General features: G+C 44.5%; 1 protein-coding gene and 1 long non-coding RNA gene across 2 annotated transcripts; one reads left to right on the plus strand and one right to left on the minus strand.

The window, feature by feature from the left end:
- The first annotated feature begins 13985 nt into the window (after positions 1-13985).
- LOC125554038 lies at positions 13986-15204 on the plus strand. Its single transcript, XR_007304301.1, has 2 exons — positions 13986-14412; positions 14566-15204. It is a non-coding gene; the product is annotated as an uncharacterized LOC125554038 (long non-coding RNA).
- A 2086-nt stretch (positions 15205-17290) lies between these two features.
- Positions 17291-19575, minus strand: LOC125552387 (glutamate decarboxylase 1-like). Its single transcript, XM_048715921.1, has 6 exons — positions 19362-19575; positions 19040-19244; positions 18742-18942; positions 18446-18660; positions 18054-18360; positions 17291-17959 (listed from the first exon to the last, which is right to left on the minus strand). Exons 1-6 carry the CDS (start codon positions 19445-19447, stop codon positions 17471-17473), a joined length of 1503 nt encoding a protein of 500 aa, XP_048571878.1. The 5' UTR covers positions 19448-19575; the 3' UTR covers positions 17291-17470.
- Between the last annotated feature and the right edge of the window lie 5733 nt (positions 19576-25308).

The following is a 25308-nucleotide window of genomic DNA, read 5'->3' on the forward strand; positions in this document are numbered from 1 at the left end:
GTTCGACTCATTTTTAGGAGTCGGGGAAAATTTACTTTAGGTTTTTCGGAGTTCGTTTAGTTCTCTTTTTCTTTTTCTTTGGTTTTTTGCGCGCGGAATTATTTAAAAAAAAAGAGCCAGGCCAGCCGGGCCAAAGGCCCAGCCAGCCACCGCCCCAGCCTCCCGTGCGCCAGGCGCCAGGCGCAGGAGCGCCAGGTCGCCGCCTCCCCTCGCTCAAGCCGAGTCCTAAAAGGACTCTGGCCGGTTAGCCCCTCCCCTTTCCTTTGTTTCGTTTTCCTTTTCCTACTCTATTTCTTGTCCCCTACCCCAAGTCTCCTCTCCCCTCATCAATATAAATACCCCAACACCCCCCCCCCCTCTAAATCATCAAATCAAACCCCAAGCCCTCCACCGCACCCCACCCCGCGCCCTACACCGCCGCCGCGCCACCCCACACCCGCGCCGCCGCACCTTGCCCACGCCGCCGGAGCCCCTCGCCGGAGGTCGCCCCGCATCTCTTTTCCTTGGATCGTTTTCTTCTAATCATTCCGATTCTTTTCTTCTCTTCTGATTCGTTTTCTAGATAGGTTTTTCGTTTCAGTTTTCTTCTTCGAAACCCTAGATCGGATTCGTTTTCTTTTCCGATTTAGTTGCCTTTGGACCGTTCGCCGGACCGTTCGTCCTAACGAACGTGATCACCGGATTCTTCTAGGTTAACGAACGTCCGTTCGTTTAACCGTTCTTCTTTTTCTTCTCGTCGGATTTATTCCGCGATCGCGATCTCAGATCCGATATTCGTTCTAGTCTTTCTTCTCGCTCGTTTATCGGAATCAGGTGATTCAAGCGCCTGGAGTTTCGTTTCGAAACCGCCGTTCCGTCTAATCAATTTAAACACGTTTTTGCCCCGGTAAAATTTGACCTAGTTTCAACTTGCTAGAACCAAGTTGTTTTCTTCCGCCGTTTGTTTTTCCGTTTCTTTGTCGGTTTGTTCTTTCTTTGCAACCGGAGTTCTTAAGTTGAACTTTCTGGTTCGTTCTCTTGTTCGAGTTTTACCTGTGCATTAGATGAGTACTTATTGTATGCTTGTTGTTTGTCTGCGATAGATTACCCGGATTGCGCCACCTGTTACTTCGAATCCCTAGGACTCGCGGATCATCAGCAAGGCAAGTAACACTTTGATCATACCTTTTCTACAACCCATGTTTTATTGCATTAGATCAATCCTCTCACATTGCATGATTAGGATCTAATTAAACTGTGGGATGGGAAGTAGATGAGGTAGTACCTATTACCTGTTTATTATGAAACCCTTGGGAGTTACTTCTACGTTTGCTTATTATGCCATGCTATGCTAGTAGACGTGGATTGGGTGAGTGATATCCATGACAGATGTGAGTTTGTTAATTTTAATGGTTTATCTAAGGTGGCAACTTAAACACACATCTGGGTGGATTGAGGCACCTGATGTCTATTAGGACTTGCCTGTTTTTCTTTGGACCGCCACCCAGGCTCAAAGGGATCATAAGATCTTTCATGCTAGAAACTTCCGTGTGCAGCCACATGCTACTATGGGCTCTGGCATAGTTGACTAAGTTGTGCGAACTCTTACGGGGTGGACTAGCAGATGTAGGGGTTGTAGGTGGTACGGTCTACCCCACATGTAAGGTGCTAGCGCTTCTGAAAGACTATGTCTCGATCATCCGTCTTCTCAAACACCATGTAGTGCGAGAAAACAAACGGAGGCGATCGAGTCATGTGGGGAAAAGTGCGCAAACCTCTGCAGAGTGTACAAACTAATCATGATTAGCCGTGTCCCCGGTTATGGACAACTTGAGTATCTAGTACTTGAATATCATGTGAATCTCAACATGTTACTTCTAATTAATGTTGTTGGGTTTTAATTGTTCACTTAATTGGGATCGGAATGCTGTCAACCATTCTCGATGTTTCACAACCACCATGGTAGTTAAATAAATTTATTCCTTTGCAGTAGGGAAAAACTGGCTTTACGCAAAACTGTAACCATAGAGCTTTCCACCAGCCATATATGCATATAGTATAGCTGTTTCATTTCCATTACTCTCTATGTGTTACATTGCCAGCATATTCCATGTGCTGACCCGTTTTCGGGCTGCAACTTCTCATGTTGCAGACTTTTCAGACGACGAGTAAGGTGCTTTTAGGTCGTGGTTCTATACTCAGTGATGCCGTTGGAGTTGATGGACCCATTTATCTTCCAAGTCTTCCGCTGTTATCTTTATTAGATGGCCTTAAGCCATATTTATTGTAATAAGTTCTCTTTGAGATAACGATGTAATAAGTGTGTGATTGCCACTCTGCTATAAATCCTTCGATGTACTGTGTGGTGTCAGCATTACTAATCCAGGGATGACACCGGAGCACAGTAGACTTGATCCATTCGGGTCGGGTCGCCACATGTAGAGCCTACGTCTAAAGCATAGGGGACGACCTTCGTCCTTTCTCTCTTCTGCCGTGGTCAGGTCTTGAGTCTTACTCAATGCTCACACCTTGTAACACAGCCAAGAACTCCTTCTTTGCTGATCTATTTGAACTCCTTCAAAATCTTGTCACGGTATGTATTCATTTTAAAGTACTATTAAGCGTTTTTGATCTATCCTTATAGATCTTGATGCTCAATGTTCAAGTAGCTTAATCCAGATTCTCCATTGAAAAATACTTTTCAAACAACCATGCATGCTTTCCAGAAATTCTACATCATTTCTGATCAACAATATGTTAACAACATATACTCATCAAAAATTCTATAGTGCTCCCACTCACTTCTTTGGAAATACAAGTTTCTCATAAACTTTGTATAAACCCAAAATCTTTGATCATCTCATCAAAGCGTACATTCCAACTCCGAGATGCTTACTCCAGTCCTTAGAAGGATTGCTGGAGCTTTGCATACTTGTCAGCATCTTTCAGGATTACATACAACCTTTCCTCAAGAAAAACGTTGAGGAAACAATGTTTTGACATCCTATCTGCAAGATTTCATAAATAATGTAGTAACTGCTAACATAATTCCAACAGACTCTTAGCATCGCTATGAGTGAGAAAGTCTCATCGTAGTCAACTCCTTTGAACTTGTCGGAAAACATCTTAACGACAAGTCGAGCTTTCTTAATGGTGACACTTACCATCATTGTCCGTCTTCCTTTCAAAATCCATCTGCACCCAACAGCCTTACGACCATCAAGTAGTTCTTCCAAAGTCTATACTTTGTTTTTTATACATGGATCCTTTCTCGAATTTTATGGCCTCGAGCCATTCGTCGGAATCCGGGCCCACCATCGCTTCTCCATAGCTCGTAGGTTCATTGTTGTCTAGCAACCTGACTTCCAAGACAGGATTACGTACCACTCTAAAGTAGTACACATCCTTGTCGACCTATGAGGTTTGGTAGTGACTTGATCCGAAGTTTCATGATCATTATCACAAGCTTCCACTTCAATTGGTGTAGGTGCCACAGGAACAACTTCCTGTGCCCTACTACACACTAGTTGAAGTGACGGTTCAATAACCTCATCAAGTCTCCACCATCCTCCCACTCAATTCTTTCAAGAGAAACTTTTCCTCAAGAAAGGACCTGTTTCTAGAAACAATCACTTTTGCTTCCGGATCTGAAATAGGAGGTATACCCAACTATTTTTGGGTATTCTATGAAGATGCATTTATCCGCTTTGGGTTCGAGCTTATCAGCCTGAAACTTTTTCACATAAGCGTCGCAGCCCCAAACTTTTAAGAAACGACAACTCAGGTTTCTCTAACCCATAGTTCATACGGTGTCGTCTCAACGGAATTGTGTGGTGCCCTATTTAAAGTGAATGCGGTTGTCTCTAATGCCTAACCCATAAACGATAGTGGTATTCGATAAGAGACATCATGGTATGCACCATATCCAGTAGGGTGCAGTTATGATGTTCAGACACACCATCACACTATGGTGTTCCAGGCGGTATTAGTTGTGAAACAATTTCCACAATGTCTTAATTGTGTGCCAAACTCGTAACTCAGGTATTCATCTCTATGATCATATCATAGACATTTTATCATCTTGTCACGACGATCTTCAACTTCACTCTGAAATTACTTGAACCTTTCAATAATTCAGACTTGTGTTTCATCAAGTAAATATACTCAGCATCTACTCAAATCATCTGTGAAGTAAGAACATAACAATATCCACTGCGTGCCTCAGCACTCATTGGACTGCACACATCAAAATGTATTACTTCCAACAAGTTGCTTTCTTGTTCCATCTTACTGAAAACGAGGTCTTTCAGTCATCTTGCCCATGTGGTATGATTTGCATGTTTCAATTGATTCAAAATCAAGTGAGTCCAAACGATCCATCTGTATGGAGTTTCTTCATGCATATCTACCAATAGACATGGTTCGCATGTCTCAATCTTTTCAAAAACGAGTGAGTCCAAAGATCCATCAACGTGGAGCTTCTTCATGCATGTTACACCAACATGACTCAAATGGCAGTGCCACAAGTACGTGGTCCTATCATTACTATCTTATATCTTTTGGCATGAACATGTGTATCACTACGATCGAGATTCAATAAACCATTCATTTTAGGTGCAAGAACATTGAAGGTATTATTCAAATAAATAGAGTAACCATTATTCTCCTTAAATGAATAACCGTGTGGCGATAAACATAATCCAATCATGTCTATGCTCCACGCAAACACCAAATAACAATTATTTCGGTTTAACACCAATCCCGATGGTAGAGGGAGCGTGCGATGTTTCATCACATCAACCTTGGAAACACTTCCAACATATCGTCATCTCACCTTTAGCTACTCTCTGTAGCCTTTTATTTCGAGTTACTAATACTTAGCAACCGAACCGGTATTTATTATCCTAGTGCTACTAGGAGTACTAGTAAAGTACACAATAATATAATGTATATTCAAAATACTTCTGTCGACCTTGCCAGCCTTCTCATTTACCAAGTATCTAGGGTAGTTCAGCTTCAGTGACCGTTCCCCTCATTATAGAAGCACTTAGTCTCGGGTTTGGTTCAACCTTGGGTTTCTTCACTAGAGCAGCAACTGATTTGCTGTCTCATGAAGTATCCCTTCTTTCCCTTGCCCTTCTTGAAACTAGTGGTTTTACTAACCATCAACAATTGATGCTCCTACTTGATTTCTACTATCACGGTGTCAAACATCACGAATTGCTCAAGGATCATCATGTCTATCCCTGATATGTTATAGTTCATCACTAAGCTCTAATAGCTTGGTTGCATTGACTATGGAGAACTATCACTTTCTCATCTGGAATATTAACTCTCACTTGATTCAAGCGATTGTAGTACTCGGACAATCTAAGCACATGCTCAACGATTGAGCTTTTCTCCCTTAGTTTGCAGGCTTAAGAAACTTGTCAGAGGTCTCATACCTCTTGACGTGGGCACTAGTCTGAAATCCCAATTTCAGTCTTCGGAACATCTCATATGTTCCGCGACGTTTCAAAACATCTTTGGTGCCATAATTCTAAACCGTTAGTATTACTCACTGAACTATCACGTAGTCATCAAAATGTGTATGTCAGATGCTTCCCAACATCTACAGACGACGCTCAAGGTTCAGCACACTGAGCGGTGCATTAAGGACATAATCCTTCTATGCAGCAATGAGGATAATCCTCAGTTCACGGATCCGGTCCGCATAATTGCTACTGTCAACTCTCAACTAAATTTTCTCTAGGAACATATCTAAAACAGTAGAACCAAAGCATGAGCTACGACATAATTTGCAAAGACCTTTTGACTATGTTCATGATAATTAAGTTCATCTAATCAAATTATTCAATGAACTCCCACTTAGATAGACATCCCTCTAGTCATCTAAGTGATACATGATCCGAGTCAACTAGGCCGTGTCCGATCATCACGTGAGACGGACTAGTCATCATCGGTGAACATATTCATGTTGATCGTATCCACTATACGACTCATGTTCGACCTTTCGGTCTTCCGTGTTCCGAGGCCATGTCTGTACATGCTAGGCTCGTCAAGTTAACCTAAGTGTATTGCATGTGTAAATCTGGCTTACACCCGTTGTATGCGAACGTTAGAACCTATCACACCTGATCATCACGTGGTGCTTCGGAACAACGGACCTTAGCAACGGTGCACAGTTAGGAGGAACACTTTCTTGAAATTTTAGTGAGGGATCATCTTATTTATGCTACCGTCATTCTAAGCAAATAAGATGTAAACATGACAAGCATCACATGCAAATCATAAAATGACATGATATGGCCAATATCATCTTGCGCCTTTGATCTCCATCTTCGAGGCGCGGCATGAACACCATCGTCACCGGCATGACACCATGATCTCCATCATCGTGTATTCATGAAGTTGCCTCGCCAACTATTACTTCTACTACTATGGCTAACGGTTAGCAATAAATTAAAGTAATTACATGGCGTTTTCATTGACACACGGGTCATAAATAAATTAAGACAACTCCTATGGCTCCTGCCGGTTGTCATACTCATCGGCATGCAAGTCGTGATTCCTATTACAAGAATATGATCAATCTCATACATCACATATATCATTCATCACATCCTTTTGGCCATATCACATCACGTAGCATACCCTGCAAAAACAAGTTAGACGTCCTCTAATTATTGTTGCATGTTTTACGTGGATGCTATGGGTTTATAGCAAGAAAGTTTCTTACCTATGCAAAACCACAACGTCATATGCCAATTTCTATTTACCCTTCATAAGGTCCCTTTTCATCGAATCCGATCCGACTAAAGTGGGAGAGACAGACACCCGCTAGCCACCTTATGCAACTAGTGCATGTCATCGGTGGAACCAGTCTCACGTAAGTGTACGTGTAAGGTCGGTCCGGGCCGCTTCATCCCACGATGCCGCCGAATCAAGATAAGACTAGTAATGGTAAGCAAATTGAACAAATCATCGCCCACAACTACTTTGTGTTCTACTCGTGCATAGAATCTACGCATAGACCTAGCTCATGCCACTACTGGGGATCGTAGCAGAAATTCAAAAAATTTCCTACGTGTCACCAAGATCAATCTATGGAGAGACTAGCAATGAGAGAGGGGAGTGCATCTTCATACCCTTGAAGCTCGCAATGCGAAAGCGTTACAAGAACGCGGTCGGTGGAGTCGTACACGAAGCGATTCAGATCGCGGCCGAATCCGATCTAAGCACCGAACAACGGTGCCTCCGCGTTCAACACATGTACGGCCCGGTGACGTCTCTCGTGCCTTGATCCAGCAAGCAGAGAGGGAGAGGTTGGGGAAGACTCCGTCCAGCAGCAGCACGACGGCGTGGTGATGGTGGAGGAGCGTGGCACGCCAGCAGAGCTTCGCCAAGCACTACAAGAGATGAGGAGGAGGTATTGGAGGGGAGGGGTTGTGCCAGGTGCAAGGGTCAAGCTGCCCTCCCACCCCTCCACTATTTATAGGTTGGGAGAGAGGGGGCCGGCCCCCATCTAGGGTTGGGGCGGCGGCCAAGGGGGGAGGAGTGCCTCCCAATTCAAGTGGAGGCCCTCCCCCTTAGGGTTTCCCCTCTCCCATGCGCATGGGCCTTGGGGGGCTGGTGCCTCTGGACCATTAAAGCTAGGGAGCCCCCCTACAGCCCATGTTGCTGTATTGGACGTGGTGGAACATTTTCCGGACCTCCGGACCCCTCCGGAACCTTCCGGAAGCTTCCCGGTACAATACCGGAAAAAACCGAACTTTTCCTGGAACCCGAACAACAACTTTCCATATATAAATCTTTACCTCCGGACCATTCCAGAACTCCTCGTGGCATCCGGGATCTCATCCGGGACTCCGAACAACATTCGGTAACCGCGTACATACTTTCCCTATAACCCTAGCGTCATCGAACCTTAAGTCTGTAGACCCTACGGGCTCAGGAATCATGCAGACATGACCGAGACATCTCTCTGGTCAATAACAAACAGCGGGATCTGGATACCCATGTTGGCTCACACATGTTCCACGATGATCTCATCGGATGAACCACGATGTCAAGGATTCAGTCAATCCCGTATACAATTCCCTTTCTCTACCGGTATTGTACTTGCTCGAGATTCGATCGTCGGTATCCCGATACCTTGTTCAATCTCGTTACCGGCAAGTCCCTTTACTCGTTCCGTAACACATCATCTCGTGATCAACTCCTTGGTCACATTGTGCACATTATGATGATGTCCTACCGAGTGGGCCCAGAGATACCTCTCTGTTTACATGGAGTGAAAAATCCCAGTCTCGATTTGTGCCAACCCAACAGACACTTTCGGAGATACCCGTAGTGCACCTTTATAGCCACCCAGTTACGTTGTGACGTTTGGCACACCCAAAGCATTCCTACGGTATCCGGGAGTTGCACAATCTCATGGTCTAAGGAAATGATACTTGACATTAGAAAAGCTTTAGCAGACGAACTATACGATCTTGTGCTAGGCTTAGGATTGGGTCTTGTCCATCACATCATTCTCCTAATGATGTGATCCCGTTATCAATGACATCCAATGTCCATGGTCAGGAAACCATGACCATCTATTGATCAACGAGCTAGTCAACTAGAGGCTTACTAGGGACATGTTGTGGTCTATGTATTCACACATGTATTACTATTTCCGGTTAATACAATTATAGCATGAACAATAAACAATTATCATGAACAAGGAAATACAATAATAACCATTTTATTATTGCCTCTAGGGCATATTTCCAACAAAAGGAAGTTGGAAGAAGAGTTTGCCCAGCACAAGTCTCGTCAGAGGCAGGCCTGGTCGGAGGTCACGTGTACACAAAATCCGAGCTTGATGCATACTTGGAAGAAGCATCCGAGAAGGCCGGTGATGACTTTGATGTCTTGGGTTGGTGGAAGAGGCATGTCGAAAAGTTTCCTATATTGGCATCTATGGCCCGTGACTTTCTTGCAATTCCTTTGAGCACAGTGGCATCTGAATCAACCTTCAGTTGTGGTAAGTGGATACTAGGCGACAAGAGAAGCTCTTTGAACCCTGATATGCTAGAAGTGCTTGTTTGTGCTAAAGATTGGTTGTTCAAACCAAAGGAGGGTGAGCTAACCAATTACATTTTGGTTCTACTACTTGTGTAAAATGTGATATATAAAACTTGCAGTATAGAAGTGTTCATATGCCTTTAAATTAATCCTTTGTTTCATTTGCGGGAGATGGACAGTAAGCACACATCTAAAAACTTGAAACCGAGAAAAGGTAAAAATATGATCTTGATCATCGATTTGCCTTTGCCTTGCTTCTTTTTTCCGTTATAGTGATTGGACAAGCAAAACCACTGTCGCTAAGCAAGTAAACATTGCCAACACTAGTCTGTAGAACATTGTGGTTTTGTCCAATCTTTTGCTGTATACAACTAGATTGTGGCATTCTAGCTACCACATTTTTTCACACTGAATGCATTCCTGTCAGCGGCTGCCGGTGAATGAAGTTCATCCATCAGCCGCTGCCATGTCACCATCGCCCACAAGCATTTTTCCACAACCTGACACAGTAATACTATTAAAAAACCATATGGGTTCTTCCACAAGATAATAGGATAAAGAGATGGACGTCATCCTCCTGGCAGGGTAGGATTAAAGTTCAAAGCATAGATAGAGCCTCATATGTTACTGTTGATGCGGTGCCAGGCATTTTTATATGGAATTGTGGTTTTGTCCAATCTTTTGTCGGATTATGTGGAAACTGCAATCGTGATCTCTATATGTTACTACTTTAGACCACATGGCTGATTGATTATGGTTCTCAATTCTCAAAAAGTTATGATCTGATAGAACTCTCTCTGTGATGCAACAGTGGTTTAGCATGGTGGTGCGAATGTGTTGCGGCTTGGTTTTTGAGCTACAGACCTTATCAAGCAGCAAAGTCATCTCACATATAGCATGGTGGTGCGAATGTGTTGCGGTTTGGTTTGTGAGCTACAAACCTTATCAAGCAGCAAAGTCATCTCACATATGCCGGCGATGAAGATGCATATTTATTGGCCGAGGGAGCAACAACACAATTCTGGTGATTCTGCCAATGTTGCTTGTTTGTTCTATTGCCACTGTTTGTTTGATGCTTTTCTGGCAGCCAGTAGCATAATTGTACTTATGTCTAAATTGCTCTCTTTTCAAATGCGTTGCCCAGTTGCTAGTCATGTAGAAAATAGATGGACTTTCTACTTTGTTCTGTTTCAGTGTGGCAGAGAATGTAGCCTAAGCAGTAGCCTATTCAGAAAGGACATGTCACTGTAAAACTGTAGTTGAAAACAGTTATGTCACTATTAAAATATTGTTGAAATTATTGTTTGGCATGCCACGGTTAAACTTCAGTTGAATACGGTTATGTATTGGGTTTAAACTCATGGTTATGTAGTGGGTGTGTACCGGTTTGGGTGGAATAAATATTGGGTGCAGTTTTGGTTTGGCTGAAAATAGTATTACCTGGTTATGGTTCATGTTTGGTTTAGAGAGGTACTTGTACGTGTCTAGCTTAGTTATGGTCCGGTTATTAACCTGTTCTCAGATTTACCCTTATGACAAAAATGTTTCATTTAGTTTTTTAGGAAAAAATGTTTCATTTTGTTGATTCTACCGAATTTTGTTCACCAAAAGTGAACGATTAAATTTCACGCCTAGAAGTCCAAACCCCAATTTGGAGACCGAGTTTTCTTCGCATTGGGCGTACCTATGTCCCGCCTCTTGCGAGACACTAGCTGGCCTTGCCACAGGGCACCGGTACTGGGCTGGCCCTATAATAATGTGTGACGTTATGCTGGTGTTGTGACGACGTCACACGTGTTTTTTGTTTTTCCATTCCGTTTCTTCTACACACTTTTCCTTTTTGTTTCACATTTATTTGCAAATATTTATAAATAATCTTTATCTTGCATTTGAAAAAATATTTACGTGTATAGAAAATGTTTCTAATATATAAGAAAAGTGCTAATGACATTTAAAACATCTCACACATTTGAAAAAAATGCATGTGCCATTTAGAAAAATATTATACACCCAAAAAATATCATGTAATTAAAAAAAGTTTCGTACATTTTTTAAAAGTATTTTTCATTTTTTTCATAAGTTTTAAAAATATGTTGGTGACATTTAAAAAAGAGTCAATTACACCGCAGGTGCCTGAACTTGGCGAGAAAAGTCAATTTGGTGCTAAAACTTACAGCATACATTGAACCGGTGACAAAACTTGGCTTGGGTGCGCAGGTGCCTGAACTTGGCGAGAAAAGTCAATTTGATGCTAAAACTTGCAGCATACATTGAACCGGTGACAAAACTTGGTTTGGGCATGCATCTACGATGCTAATTATGCTTGTATACGCACATGATGTTGATGTGGTGAGCCAGCATGGCACGGTCCCCACCCGTCAGTGACGGGGAGCCGTGGACGAGGGCTTGTGGCCTGTTTTTTTGTTTTGCGAAGATGTGCTGGAATTTTATTTTTCTCAAAATAGCCCCTAAAATTGTTTTCCTTAAAAAATGAAACAACACTACACATCTGTATAACAATTGGGCCCCACCTGTCAGGATACATTACATGGAGGAAATTAATATGAAAAATATTGCGCCACGGACCTCCGAACATACCAGGTGTAATTTACTGTTTAAATTGGATAGCTTTTTTTAACACATTTAAATTGGATAGCTAGTCCTAATTAACTATAGGCAAGCACGCACATAAGGCTTAAATGGGCGCCTGTCCCCGCAGCCTATTTTCCAAATGTTAGTTTATTCCTTTCTTAGAATTATGTTGTGTTGTTTCTCAAAAACTATAAAAAAATATGATTATGTTCTATCATGTACTCCCTCCGTTCGGAAATACTTGTCCTAGAAATGGTTGTATATAGATTTGTTTTAGTTCTAGATACAACCATTTCTAGGACAAGTATTTCCGAACGGAGGAAGTAAATTATAAATTATTTAAATACAAATTAAATAAATTATTTAAAATAATTTTATGTAATTTATAAAATATACTTATTTAAAATAATTTTCATATAATTCTAATAAATGTTCTTATTTAAAAGAATATTCGTGTAATTCTATAAATATACGTGATAGTTTAAAAATATTTATATAACTAGAATAATATTTATGTTTTTAATAATATGTATTATTTACAATAATTTTCAGGAATTATGAAAATATTTCAATGATTCAGAAAAATATTCATGTATTTTTAGGCTATCTACACGTATTCACACTTCTGTCCCGTGAAGAATCTCCTGCTGCAGAGATAAGATGTATGACTTCCAGATACCATCACTCGTCATTGTCAAGGGAGAAATATTATTTTTTAATATAATGTTTCATGTAATTCTAAAAATTGTTAATGTATTATTTGAATATATATATATAATTAAAATTATAAATATATTTTTTGAGACAACATCATAAATATTAATTATAATTATATTTTTGAATTAAAAAACTAACATGTGAGAAATGGGCCGTGGTAACTGCAGCGGTGCAGCCTATAGACAGCTAAAAAAAATCCCATGTAGACAGCAAATTTGTCTAAAAAAAGTTGACAGCAATGCGTGTCCGCTCATAGGATATTAGGACTAGCTATCCCATGTAGACAGCAAATTTGTCTAAAAAAAGGTTGACAGCAAATAATAAAGGCTAAGTCTAGCAAGCAGCCGGTTGCTCGCTTAGCCTACACCGAGCGGCCGGTCTAAATTGGAAGTTTTGTGTCTCCTTTCTAATTAATCATTCTAATTAAAAAAAGTTTTTACCTGGTTCTTAAATGTCTGCACAATCATTTATTCGATGCATGCATTTTATTTTTTGGTGTATTTAATTCGTGGTTTCAAAACCTAAAAAAAGCATAATTTTTAATCTGCATGTCGGAATTAAGATCCGTTTTCTTCACTGGAATCCTAGCGACGTGCTCTTCGAAACTAGATCTCGCATGGGGATGTTTCGACGAACTAGTCTTCCTGCCAACTAAACATCAATGTGTGTACAACTAGACTAGATTGTCGCGCCAACTGAGCATATGTGTGTGCCAAAAAGTCCTATCAACTAAACATCAATGTGTGTGCAACTAGACTAGATTGCCGCGCCAACTGAGTATATATGTGTGCAACTAGTGTTCTGTCAACTAAACATCAATGTGTGTGTAACTAGACTAAATTACAAGCCAACTGAGCATATGTATGTGCAACTAGTCTTCCTGCCAACTAAACATCAATGTGTGCAACTAGACTACATTACAAGCCAACTAAAAATCAATGTGTGTGCAACTAGACTACATTACAAGCCAACTAAACATCAATATGTGTGCATTTAGACTACATTACAAGAGAAGGTTGCACATCGACTTTTGTCAAGGCAATAGACTAGTTGCACATCAAAGTTGTCATGATTGCTGGGTTGCAACCTTATACAAAGATGCAGCTTCAAACATTAGTTTTGGAAAAAAGTTACACGATGTAGTAATAAAGTTGCACAATACAGTAATAGAGTTGCACAATATAGCATCAAAGTTGGCATTAAAAAAATTCGTCAAAACATACCCATGCAGGATCTAGTTTCAAAGATCTCGTCGCGAGGATTCCAATAGTGAAACGGATCTAAATTCCGAAGCACGGTTTAAAAATATGGCTTTTTAAAATTTTGAAAACCCGAATAAATGGACATGTGCATCTATGGAATAGTGTCGTGTCTTACCCATGTGACCATCCTAGTAATACATGCCACATCACGAATAAAGACAAAATTAGACCACAAAATTAGACCACAAAATTTAGACCACAAAACTACATACATGCCACATCACGAATAAAGGTCGGCCGCTCGTTTCCTCTAATTAGTTCATATGCACTTTTTAGAATTTAGGAATAATAAATACTTGGTGTGATTGCTAGTCTGCCGTGTTGGTGGGTTGAGGTCGCTGGTTCGACCCATGGCGGACACAGTTTCTCTACTACTATAAAATTCTTAGTTGGCGATGATGGTGTGCCTGCCATCCATCAGTTTAGACCATCAGATCTTCATCCAACGTACAGGAGGCAACCCACTTCAGCCGGGTGATTCTCTCCTCCCCTGCTACAGTATAAAGGTGAAAAGGAAGCGACCGGGAGGCGACTTCAGTTCTTCCGCCGACGATCTCGTCGCTCCTCTTCGCCTCCGATGGCCGTCTGACCTCGTGAAGCGTGGGGGGAGCTCCAGCACTCCGCCTGCGTGTAGATACGGGTTGGTTGGGCGGCGCTCGGATGGTGGCGCCGCGTCGCGTCCAATAAAGCGGTCCTGGCTCCTACCCCATCTCGCCGGCGATGGCGAGGAGCCTATGGGCCTGTGTGGTCTGGCGGTTCTGCTGAGGCGGCAGTTACACCATCGACTCTGGTATTTTTTCCTCCAGCCCTGTCCCCGCCTCGGTGGTTCATGCGCTAGAGCTGCCGACGGGGTGTGTGAGTAGTTGTACAGGTGCTGTGGCGGTGATGGCCGCCTAAGATTTGGTTTGCGGCGACTTACAAAGGCGGCTGTTCTGGAGACCAGTTTGTAGCTAGCTGGACAGAGGATCTGGTGGCCCTTCTCGCCGGAGGAGATCCAGAGGCGGTGGAGCGCAGGGTGTGTCCTCCCCGATCGATGGCCTTCATCAGTTTGGTGCCTCCGTTCATGTTGACTTCTGTTCCGTATCACAACCCAGATTCTTGCCAGGCGCTTCTCCTGCTCACAAATGGATTCGTCCACGGTCATCTCGGTGGCGGCGGCCAAAGGCGTGCGGGCTCTCTTTGGGGCCTTCAGGGATGTGGTTCTGTTCTTCTTTGTTTGGAGGTCCTTTCTTCAAGTTTTCAGCTGGTTCTGGTGTCTTCGCGTGACGGCGTGAGTGTGTACGTGTTTATTTTTTACTTTTGAGGGGAAAATGTCAGCGCATGCCATGAGCAAGCCAACAATAACAAATATTGGGAGGAGGAGTCCGGCTGCTGGATGCGCCATGCGTGTGCTGTTGTAAACTTGTAATGCGTTGAGAGGATTCACCATTGTCTTGCGTGGAGCAGGTTCTAGAGCTAAGGCGAAAGACACAACTTTTGGGACTGGGTCGTGTGCCTGGACTGCATGTATTGTAGGTTGTGTTATATGCTTTAAGGTACTTGTGTTTTTTTTCAAATCATGAAAGTGGTTTAGAATGTTACAACATCAATTTTTCGGATGCGTGATTTACCATTGGCATTACATTTTTTAAATGGATGGCATGGTGCATCATATAATGCTCATACCTCATAGACAAGCATAGATGATCAGATGACTCGACATGGGCAGGTGGAGGAATGAGATAATGTGCTAACATGTTGAGCCCATCGACTTGAGCCGAAGGATAGTAGTCACCGTACTTCCATTGCGCATATTTGCAGGGACCAGTATTGATATTTCTGCATTGTTGTTCTTCCATTATTGATACTAAAGTTAGGTACGCAGTATAACTGAGATGCTTAATGTGTCCCCTTTTCTAGCGGAGAATGGTGCAGACTGCAGGTGAAGCCCGTGCTAAGAAAAGAGGAGCCGAAGAGATAGATTGATTTGGACTCAGAGATAAAGTTGGTCGAGTATAATCATAATCACCAAATGAGTGTGGATGGATTTCTATTTGCCTCATGCTCTCTACCACTCAATATTAGGATAAAGTAAGCGTTGAGAAACCCGAGTAGGAAGAATACCAAGTCTTCTTGCAAGGTGAAAATGAAGGAGAAAATATTTGTCTTGGACCAAGGGGTTATCGATTGGAAACCGTATATCGGTTGTGGGCCTATTAACAATATAAGGTCACTTTGATAAATGTCAAGTAAAGTAAAAAAAAATTGTTCCGTGGCGACGCACGGGTATCTTAATTATAACTTAATAAGTAAACAAATGTTCTATTGATCATTTCTTACCCCGTAGCGTAGCACGGGCATCTTACTAGTTTCATATTAATCTCCTCTTCATACTGTTTCCTGACGAGTGGGCCCCAAGGGTCATAGAGACAAAGTTATGTTTCTGAGCTTTTTATAGAAAAGAAAAAAAATAAGGGCCTTTTTCATGACAAAAAAATTCAAGGTGCTTTCTGAAAAAAAAAACCAGGCCGCACTCCTTCGCCCCGTCCCCATTCACTTACGGGTGGCCCGCGCGCCATGTTGGCGTGCCACGTCAGCATCATGTACGTATATAGACGTGATTAGCACCGTAGATGCACGCACGAACCAAGTTTTATCACTGGTTCAATGTATCCCGCAAATTTTTAGTATCAAACTGACTTTTTTTGCCAAGTTCAGACACCTGCGATGTAATTGACTTTTTAAAAAAATGTATAAACAAAAGTAAAAAAAATGTTTTCATAGTTTAGAAAAAAATGTTTTCATAGTTTAGAAAAAAATGTTTCTTATCATTCAAAAAATATTTCAAGATGTATTTGAGAAATGTTTAACACCTATTCAAAAAAATGTGAAATCATGTGTGTTAAATGTATATAAAAATGTCTTATGTATACAAAAAATGTAGAATGTAAAAAAAATAAGCATGAAAACAAATATTTTGCTAAAATGTAACTTGTATTTGATAAATGTTTATACAAAAATGTACAATGGTTATGAAAAATATAGATAAACAACCTGAAACAAAATCAATGTAAAACAAAGAAATAAAATACCGACAAAGAACCCAAAAGGCATGAGAAGCGACAACAAATTGTTCCACACCAGACTGGAAAGCAAAATAACAATGGTGTACGGCGGTGATCGATGGTACAAAAAGAAGAGCGCACAAGCATAAAAAATAACACCGGCAAATAGCGAAAAAGGTAAAAAAAAATGCTTAAAACAATGGACCAACTAGTCCATTTTGTATTAGGGTTAGCTAATTCTTGTGACATCGGGGCTAAAAAGCCGAGCCACTAGTGTTGTGGTTGAAATGTTTTTTTTTTAACCAGGCGCAGAACATCCCCATCTTACTCACAGCAAGCATTTGCCGCCACATAGCGGAAACTTTTTTTCAGAAGCTTCACGGAAGACCGGCACATTTCTTGAGTCTCAGAATTTCCAAAAGATTAGAATCCTCCTGATTACTTTTGGAGGAAATAGGGAAAAGGAAAAAAGAAAAGTGATTAGATGAAGAAGCTACATGCAACGATCTTGTTAATTCTCTGTTGTGGAAAACAAGAGACAAAACACCATAACTATCGATCCGATTCCTTTGTTATTCAGAGATTAAATTTGCAGAAGCTAAAATAAATAAATTTGCAGAACCATTTGACAGAAAAATAGTACCATCACTGCAGCGCAATTGCGCAAGTCATAAAAGCCACAGCAAAATTTTGGTTACAAACTCGGCCTAAATCAACCTATAATATAGTTTCACTCGAATAAGTAAGATCGGTAGCTTCACGATCTGAGCATGATTTGGGTTTTGGAGACTCTTAATCTGGGGACTAGCAGACGCCGTTGGTCTTCTTGGCGAGCACAAACTTCTTCCAGGCCTCCGTGACCGACTTCTGCGTCTCGAGCTCCGTCTTCTTGACGTGGCCGTTGGCGACGACGACGGTCTTGGGCAGCGCGGCCGGCAGCAGCGCCGGGGGCGCGAGCTTGGAGGGCAGCGCGTCGAGCTGGGCCATGACGGTGTCGATGTCGAGCACGAGGCGCTCGGCGAGGGTGCGGCTGAACTCCTCCCGGATGACGACGCGGAGCACGGTCACGTGCTGCGCGTCCGCCGGCATGGTGTAGGCCGGCACGATCCAGCCGAAGCGGCGCAGCATGTCGGAGATCTCGAACTCGTCGTGCCGGCTACGGTCCTTGAGCGAGAAGGCCACCAGCGGCACGCCCTCGTCCTTGGACACGATGCTGAAGCGCCCCGTCTTCTCCAGGCCCTCCTTCACCACCATGGCGTTCTCCTGGCAGTTCTCCATGATCTTCGTGTACCCCTGCGCCATCGCCATTGCCATTCCGTCGCGTGAGCTCGCTCACCAAAGGAAGGAATTCGATGCTTGAACGGACGAAGATCGGCAAAGAAGTTACCTCGATGCCGTGGCGGATGAGCTGGTAGTACTGGCCGATGACCTGGCTGGAGCCCTTGGAGAAGTTGAGGGTGAAGGTGGGCTGGTCGGAGCCGAGGTAGTTGATGTGGAAGATGAGCTCGTCGGGGAGGTCCTCCTTGGTGCGCCACACGCACCAGCCGATGCCGGGGTAGACGAGGCCGTACTTGTGGCCGCTCACGTTGATGCTCTTGACCCACGGCAGCCGGAAGTCCCACTCCAGCTCCGGGTACAGGAACGGCGCGATGAAGCCGCCGCTCGCCGCGTCCACATGGATCGGCGTCTCCCACCTGCGAAAACTACACTCAGCACACCACGAGCGACGACTCTGTTTCTTGTTCCGGCGGCTGCTCTGCTCTTGTACGCATTGCTTACCCGGTCCGCTTGTTCTTCTCCTCCAGCAGGTCGTTGATGCGCTTGACGTCCTCGAACTCGCCGTTGAGCGTGGAGCCAAGGATGGCGGCGACGCAGATGGTGTTCTCGTCCACCATCTCCACCGCCTGCTCCGGGTCCATGACGTAGTACCCCTCCCGCAGCTTCACCTCCTTGAGCTCCACCTCAAAGTACCGAGCGAACTTCTCCCAGCACACCTGCATCAATTTAAATGTTTGGATGGGTTTCTTGGCTCTCAATTCTTCCATGGATCGCGAGGCAGAGGGTTGATAAGTAACCTGGACGTTGGCGCCGGTGATGATGTTGGGCTTGTCGAAGGGCTTGCCCTCGGCCCTGCGCTTGTTCTGCCACCTCCGCTTGAAGGCCAGCCCGGCCAGCATGATGGCCTCCGACGACCCCACCGTGCCCACGCCCACGGCCGTCTCCGACTCGCCCAGCGGCGCGTGGAAGAGATGCGCGATCATGTTCACGCACCGGTTCTGCAATGCAACGCCGCACGAGGAGAATAAGAGCAATTCTCTGCACGCGCGTCGGCGGCGAGGAAACAAGAGCTTCGAAGCAGAGACTGGCAGTTACCTGGAACTCGGTGGTGACCGGGTACTCGTCCATGTCGACGTAGTTCTTGTTCATGGAGGCCATGATGAGCTTGTCGCACTCGGGCTCCATCCACGTGGTCACGAAGGACGCCAGGTTCAGCCGCGGGTTGCCGTCCAGCATCAGCTCGTCGTTGATGATCTGGTACGCCGCCTCCTTGGGGATCGAGTTCTCCGGCATCCGGTACCTGCACGCACGCGCCAACCACCAGATCCACCAGCCGGTCAATCACTCCTCGAAGAACATCGAAGCCATTAGACGACGACGAACAGGAAGAACAACAGGCACGCAGGCGCATACATACCTCGGGAGGGACGAGCGGACATAGCGGGAGGCGAAGGTGGAGTGCACCGACACGTCGGTGTCGGAGGCGGCCCTGGAGAGCACCATGGCTGCTGCTGCTCGCTCTCGGCTCTAGCTAAGCTGTTGATTATCAGGCGCAATAGGATGCGATGACTCGACTCTGTTGTTGTGTGCTATGGCGGGGGCGGCACCCCGGGTATATATACGCGGGCGAGGGGCGCAAACATGGAAGTTCTTGGGCAGGGGGGCAAGGCGAAGGCCGCGCGGTGGTGCGTTTGCTTGCCATTGCCGCGCGTTCCCAAAAGGAAAGGTCAAGGGAGGAAGGAGAGGGTCCGGTCAGCCTCGGGCCCGGTCCATGTGCGCTGCTACTATTCGTCCTGCGCCGCGAAATTGGCAGGAGCAGCGCCAGCAGAACGTCGCCTGCCTTAACTTTGTGGTTAGACTTGGACCCGACCAAGGCTTCAAGCTCGTGTCAAACATCAGATCTTTTTGGCCGAAAAATGTCAAATATTAATCCAATTGCCAGTCTACGTAGTTGGGGTATATCCTTGTACTGTCCCTACGCATCGAGCGCGGGCAGAGCCGGTCTTCCACTAAACGAAAACCATGGGCAAAACAGGGTGCACATCGATCATGTCTAAAACATAACCTACCCGACTCTTTCTCGTGCATTTGGGCCGTTTCCACACTTGTTTCTTTTTGATTGAGGCGCATTACTGTCCAACCGAGGATGCTAGTGTTCAACACAATGGGTTGGGGGATCTCGCAACCAAAAAAGAAAAGGCATGGTTAAAGCCGACAATGTCATGTTTATTACACCAATTAACAAATTAACCATGCGTTCACTGGGCTTCACTCTCCAACCCAGAATGCCACCTTAACACAAGGGGGTGTGGGATGTCCCCCTCTCCAAGACTGGATATTTCATTTGTTGAATCAATTATTAAGAATGGAATGACATATTATGATCGGCCTTTTGTTCCAACGAAACGGTTGTACTAGCAGTGAGGACTACGCACAATTCCGATGACATTGTGTCTTTTCCTTTTTCTTGAGTATACTCGTGTAGAGTCATGTTGTAAGTAGATCATCAAACTGAATTTCTACTGACATGTTGCTTCAATTTGAGTTATAACTGATTGATTTTCTTAAGCACTCGGGATAGCTACGAACTCTAGCTCTGCTCGATTCGATCAATCCAATGGAAGCGTAGTTCTGGCAAATGTTTGAGATAGTACAGGAGATGCAAGAGGAATGGCGGAAGAAAAAAGATGATCTGAGAAATAGACCCAACCACCAATGATCCGAGATGCCTGACCTCACCTGCTTCTCACCTACCTTTCGCCCCTACATGGGCTCTTGTAGAGATTTGGTGGTATGTAGGTAAGGAGTTAAGCTAGTTACTTTCTGGACTGACAACCAGCCACCATGGCATAGATGGCCCATCTTGGGAGCAAGGACCTCTGCCTTTGTCCGGGGCTGGGACTTTGGAGTGAGCTAGAGCCATCGGTGGAGCGATGCTTAGCAAGTGCTTAGGAAGGGTTTTGGCAGCGATTTGCCGGTAACATATGTGCTCTTCACTTTGCCCATTCTTGGCCAGCAACTCTTGCCGCGGGGGGGGGGGGGGGGGGGGGGGGGGGGGGGGGGGGGGGGGGGGGGGGGGGCATTTGCCCCCACCCCTCAAGACTATACGTATTGTTTTTGTTATACCAATTATCAATCGGACGTTGTTTTGTGCACAACATTTGTTCCAAGAAAAATGAATCTACTAGCACTAAGAACTGGACATAGTTACGATCATGTGGTGTCTTTTCTTCTTCTTGCACCCTCATGTGAAAATGTTGTTGAAGTAGACCTTTTGTATGAATTTTGAGGAATATGTTGCTTCAATTTGAATTATTATCGATCATTCTTTGTGTTTGTAGGGTCTGGTTCGATATGGCACAGGCCCTGGCCGACACCCTAGTTCTCACGAGCTACAAGTTAGGTGCAACTCCCGACTCAATGCTCAAGGCTAGCCTTCATCCTAATTTTAGATGAAGAACTCGTCGAGCATCTCATTGCTACTAAAACTCTCAATGCATGATTATGGCCAAGTAAGCTCCAGTAATCACCGGGGCGGGATTCTTTCGTAATAAGCGATTTGGTCGATCCATGAGACCCTTAAGGCTATGGCATGTAGAGAAGCACTAGCTTTGGTAAGTGATCTTAACGAATGGAATCAACAAGTAGTGACCAATTGTGCAGCATTGATCAAGCATCCAAAAGAGCAATATAAGGGCGTAAGCAATATGATTATTCAGGATATAGAATAAATGCTGAAAGTTTTTTATGAAGTGTAGTTTTCTCATGCAAGGCGAGAGACTAAAGTCGATGCTCATAACTTAGCTAGGTGTGCTACCATGATTAATATTGGGTGTCATTAATGTCTTCTAGCCATGCCGGCTATTGCATGTATTCATGGCACTGGCTTGGCTGGAGTTTTGTTTGACTGTGGTTGAACACTAACTGGAATCCATCTAGTTTCTCGGATATTTTTGGCTGCATTAAGATCTATACGGGTCAGTTTGTTCATGTTTTTTAGATGACTTTTTGCCGCTTCTACCTAGTGCTTCTGGACTACTCGGAATAAGTTTACTGCTGAACTTATGTTTTCGAACGGTCCGACCGATTGTTTGATTAAAATTGGTGCCTTATACAACAATGGAAGGCACTATCTAACGCGATTGATGATGAAGCGGTCGCCTCGCTCATTGCAACGATCCGTGCTTCTGCCATATCCCCCCCCCCTATGTTGGTGCCTCCTTGAGCGCAATTCTCCGTTTATTTTTCATTCTTGCTGGCTTGCGTGCCATGTTGCCCTTTGGTGGAGGGGTGTTATGGTTTAGAATTTGTCCGACCGATTGTTTGATTAAAATTGGTGCTTTATACAACAATGGAAGACACTATCTAACGCGATTGATGATGAAGCGGTCGCCTCGCTCATTGCAACGATCCGTGCTTCTGCCATCCCCCCCCCCTATGTTGGTGCCTCCTTGAGCGCAATTCTCCGTTTATTTTTCATTCTTGCTGGCTTGCGTGCCATGTTGCCCTTTGGTGGAGGGGTGTTATGGTTTAGAATTTGTCCGACCGATTGTTTGATTAAAATTGGTGCTTTATACAACAATGGAAGACACTATCTAACGCGATTGATGATGAAGCGGTCGCCTCGCTCATTGCAACGATCCGTGCTTCTGCCATCCCCCCCCCCCTATGTTGGTGCCTCCTTGAGCGCAATTCTCCGTTTATTTTTCATTCTTGCTGGCTTGCGTGCCATGTTGCCCTTTGGTGGAGGGGTGTTATGGTTTAGAATTTGTCCGACCGATTGTTTGATTAAAATTGATGCCTTATACAACAATGGAAGGCACTATCTAACGCGATTGATGATGAAGCGGTCACCTCACTCATTGCAACGATCCGTGCTTCTGCCATCTCCCCCCCCCCCCCCCCCTATGTTGGTGCCTCCTTGAGCGCAATTCTCCATTTATTTTTCATTCTTGCTGGCTTGCGTGCCATGTTGCCCTTTGGTGGAGGGGTGTTATGGTTTAGAATTTGTTCGTTGGTTGTACTAAATTATGTTCACTCTCCTCATTGGGCTTTGTTTATAAAGTCGGGCACTATGTCTTCTCTCTAAAAAAATATAGTAAAATGTTTTACACCCTCAAAGAACTAAGACTAAAAATATTGTATGTATCAAACCAATTAACAAGGAATGTTATATTGCAGAGGTACTTTCGTATCACGAAACATGTACTGGTACTGCAATAATCTAACAGGAGCTGTACATTTCGAACTAAGATAAGAATAAATATGACTCCCTCCATTTCACAATGTAGCACACACATATTAGTATTATTTTAAAAAGTCAAGCTTGGATACCTTTGACCAAATTTAGAGACAAAACTATCTGTATGTAAAATAAATAGCAAACACATATAGTAGTGCGAAAACATCTCTCGCGTCGTATGTAATGATATTTATTTGATTCGGCATTTCTAAATATAGGTGTTTTTTTTCTCTATATAAGCCTGTTCAAACTTTACAAAGTTCGGCTTTTAGAAAGGAATGTACTATGTGTACTGTATATGGAACGGCTATCCCCTCAAGATAAGGAATGTGCGCGGCTGTTGGGGATCGTGCTGACGGGACGGGATGCCTGAAACCGAGCGGCGATTACCATGGAACGCCTGCGGACCGAGCCGAAACCACCGCCGCCTCGCCGTGGCGTCCGAGTCACGTCGCACGCACGCGCGGTGCGGGTGCAGTGACCGCGTCCAGCACCGACCGACGTCCCCTGCCTGCCGCGGGTTTTCCTTTTCCCGGACCGGACCGGACCAGGCGAAACCGCCGTCACCAGTCGCGCCTCCCCGCGGGCGGACGCGGCGGCGGCATCCCGCGCGCGCGCCTTGCCGTCCAAGAGAAGAGAAGCGGATTCCCTTTCCCGTCCTGCGAGTATGTACACAAGTTTTGGAAGGGCTCGACGTACGGGCTACGTACATACTACATGCTGTATGGCCTCCATACATTACAGAGCAACCGATTCAGGAGTGGCAGGGGCGCGAGGTGTCGCCCGCTTTTCGACAGCCCTTCTAGCAGCCTGGTGCAAACCGCAGGTTGGTATTACCGATCCGCTCGTCGCCGAATCCTTGTCACCACGAGAGAGAGTCCTATTTGCAAGTCTCAGGGGCTACTCACATGTGATCATGGAGACGGACTGCCTGGAGATTGTGAATCTCTTGAACGATCGCCACAACACTTGCTCGATTGTGGCTCCTATTTTGGTAGAGATTGAAGAGCTTACTATGACGTTTGATTTTTTTAGTATTCAACATGTAAGTAGGACAGCTAATCTCCCGGCTCACTTATGTGCGAAGCGTGCCTGCTCGCTTATGGTGACTGAGAGTTGGTTGGACTCAGAACCCTCGTTCCTGATCACAAGCCTGTTGGCGGATGATCGTAGGAGCTCCTTTGTTTGAATAAAGCTCTCAGGTTTCACTGCAAAAAAAAACATTACGGAGCTAAGGCGTTGGAAATTTCTTGCTCTTCCAATTGCGTGCTTAACTGATGTACGTACGTGCTATGCTCGAATCAGAATCGAGAATTCCCTGCCGCGCAATGAAAACCGGCGACATCGCCCGCGGGAAACTCCGGTGGTTCCGTGTGAAGCCACCGAAAGGGGCGAATCGTGCGTGCAGCTCCCGACATTGTCGCTGGAGTCGTCGGAGGTAAAGAAGGGACGCGGCTGCCGGTAGACGGCAGCCGAATAGAATCATCCCGGGGAGGTGCCACCGGTTTTCTGGCTCGGTTACGACCGAAAGCAGAAACGCCGCGTCTGCCTGCCGTCCCCAGGTGGGACCTGAGAGAGACCACGTTGAATTACCTTTTTTTAGGGGATACCACGTTGAATTACTGGTGTGAATTGTTCGCTTCTTGCCAACAAGCAAGGAATACGATGACTTTTTTACGCACCGTCGTTTAACTTGAACCGACCGTGTCGCTTCAACTTTTCTAGACTGGCATCTCATGGTCGCGCCCTTTTTGGATTGCTTGAAAAGTAATCTTCTTTGTAACTTTGTTGATTTTTTTTTGAGGGGTGTAACTTTGTCGATGGAGATGCTACAATCGTACTGGTCATTATTTTTAAGCCCAACGATCCTACAGGCCATTTAAGGACCTGTTTGGTTCATAAGTCTTAGGACTTTTTCTAGTCCCAACTAAAAAGTCTCTGGTCCCTAAAAAGTCTCTCCTTGTTTGTTTTCAGAGATTAAAAAGTCCCTAATCCCTTCCTAGAGGTTATTAAATGACCATGTTGCCCCTAGTATATAGAGAAATAACAATCAAACAACATCATGGGGTGGCGGGCCAATGAATGCATGGAGGGGCATTGTTGGAAAAGTCCCAAAAAAGAC

Source organism: Triticum urartu, chromosome 4 (assembly GCF_003073215.2).
Source record: "Triticum urartu cultivar G1812 chromosome 4, Tu2.1, whole genome shotgun sequence".
NCBI lineage: Eukaryota > Viridiplantae > Streptophyta > Magnoliopsida > Poales > Poaceae > Triticum > Triticum urartu.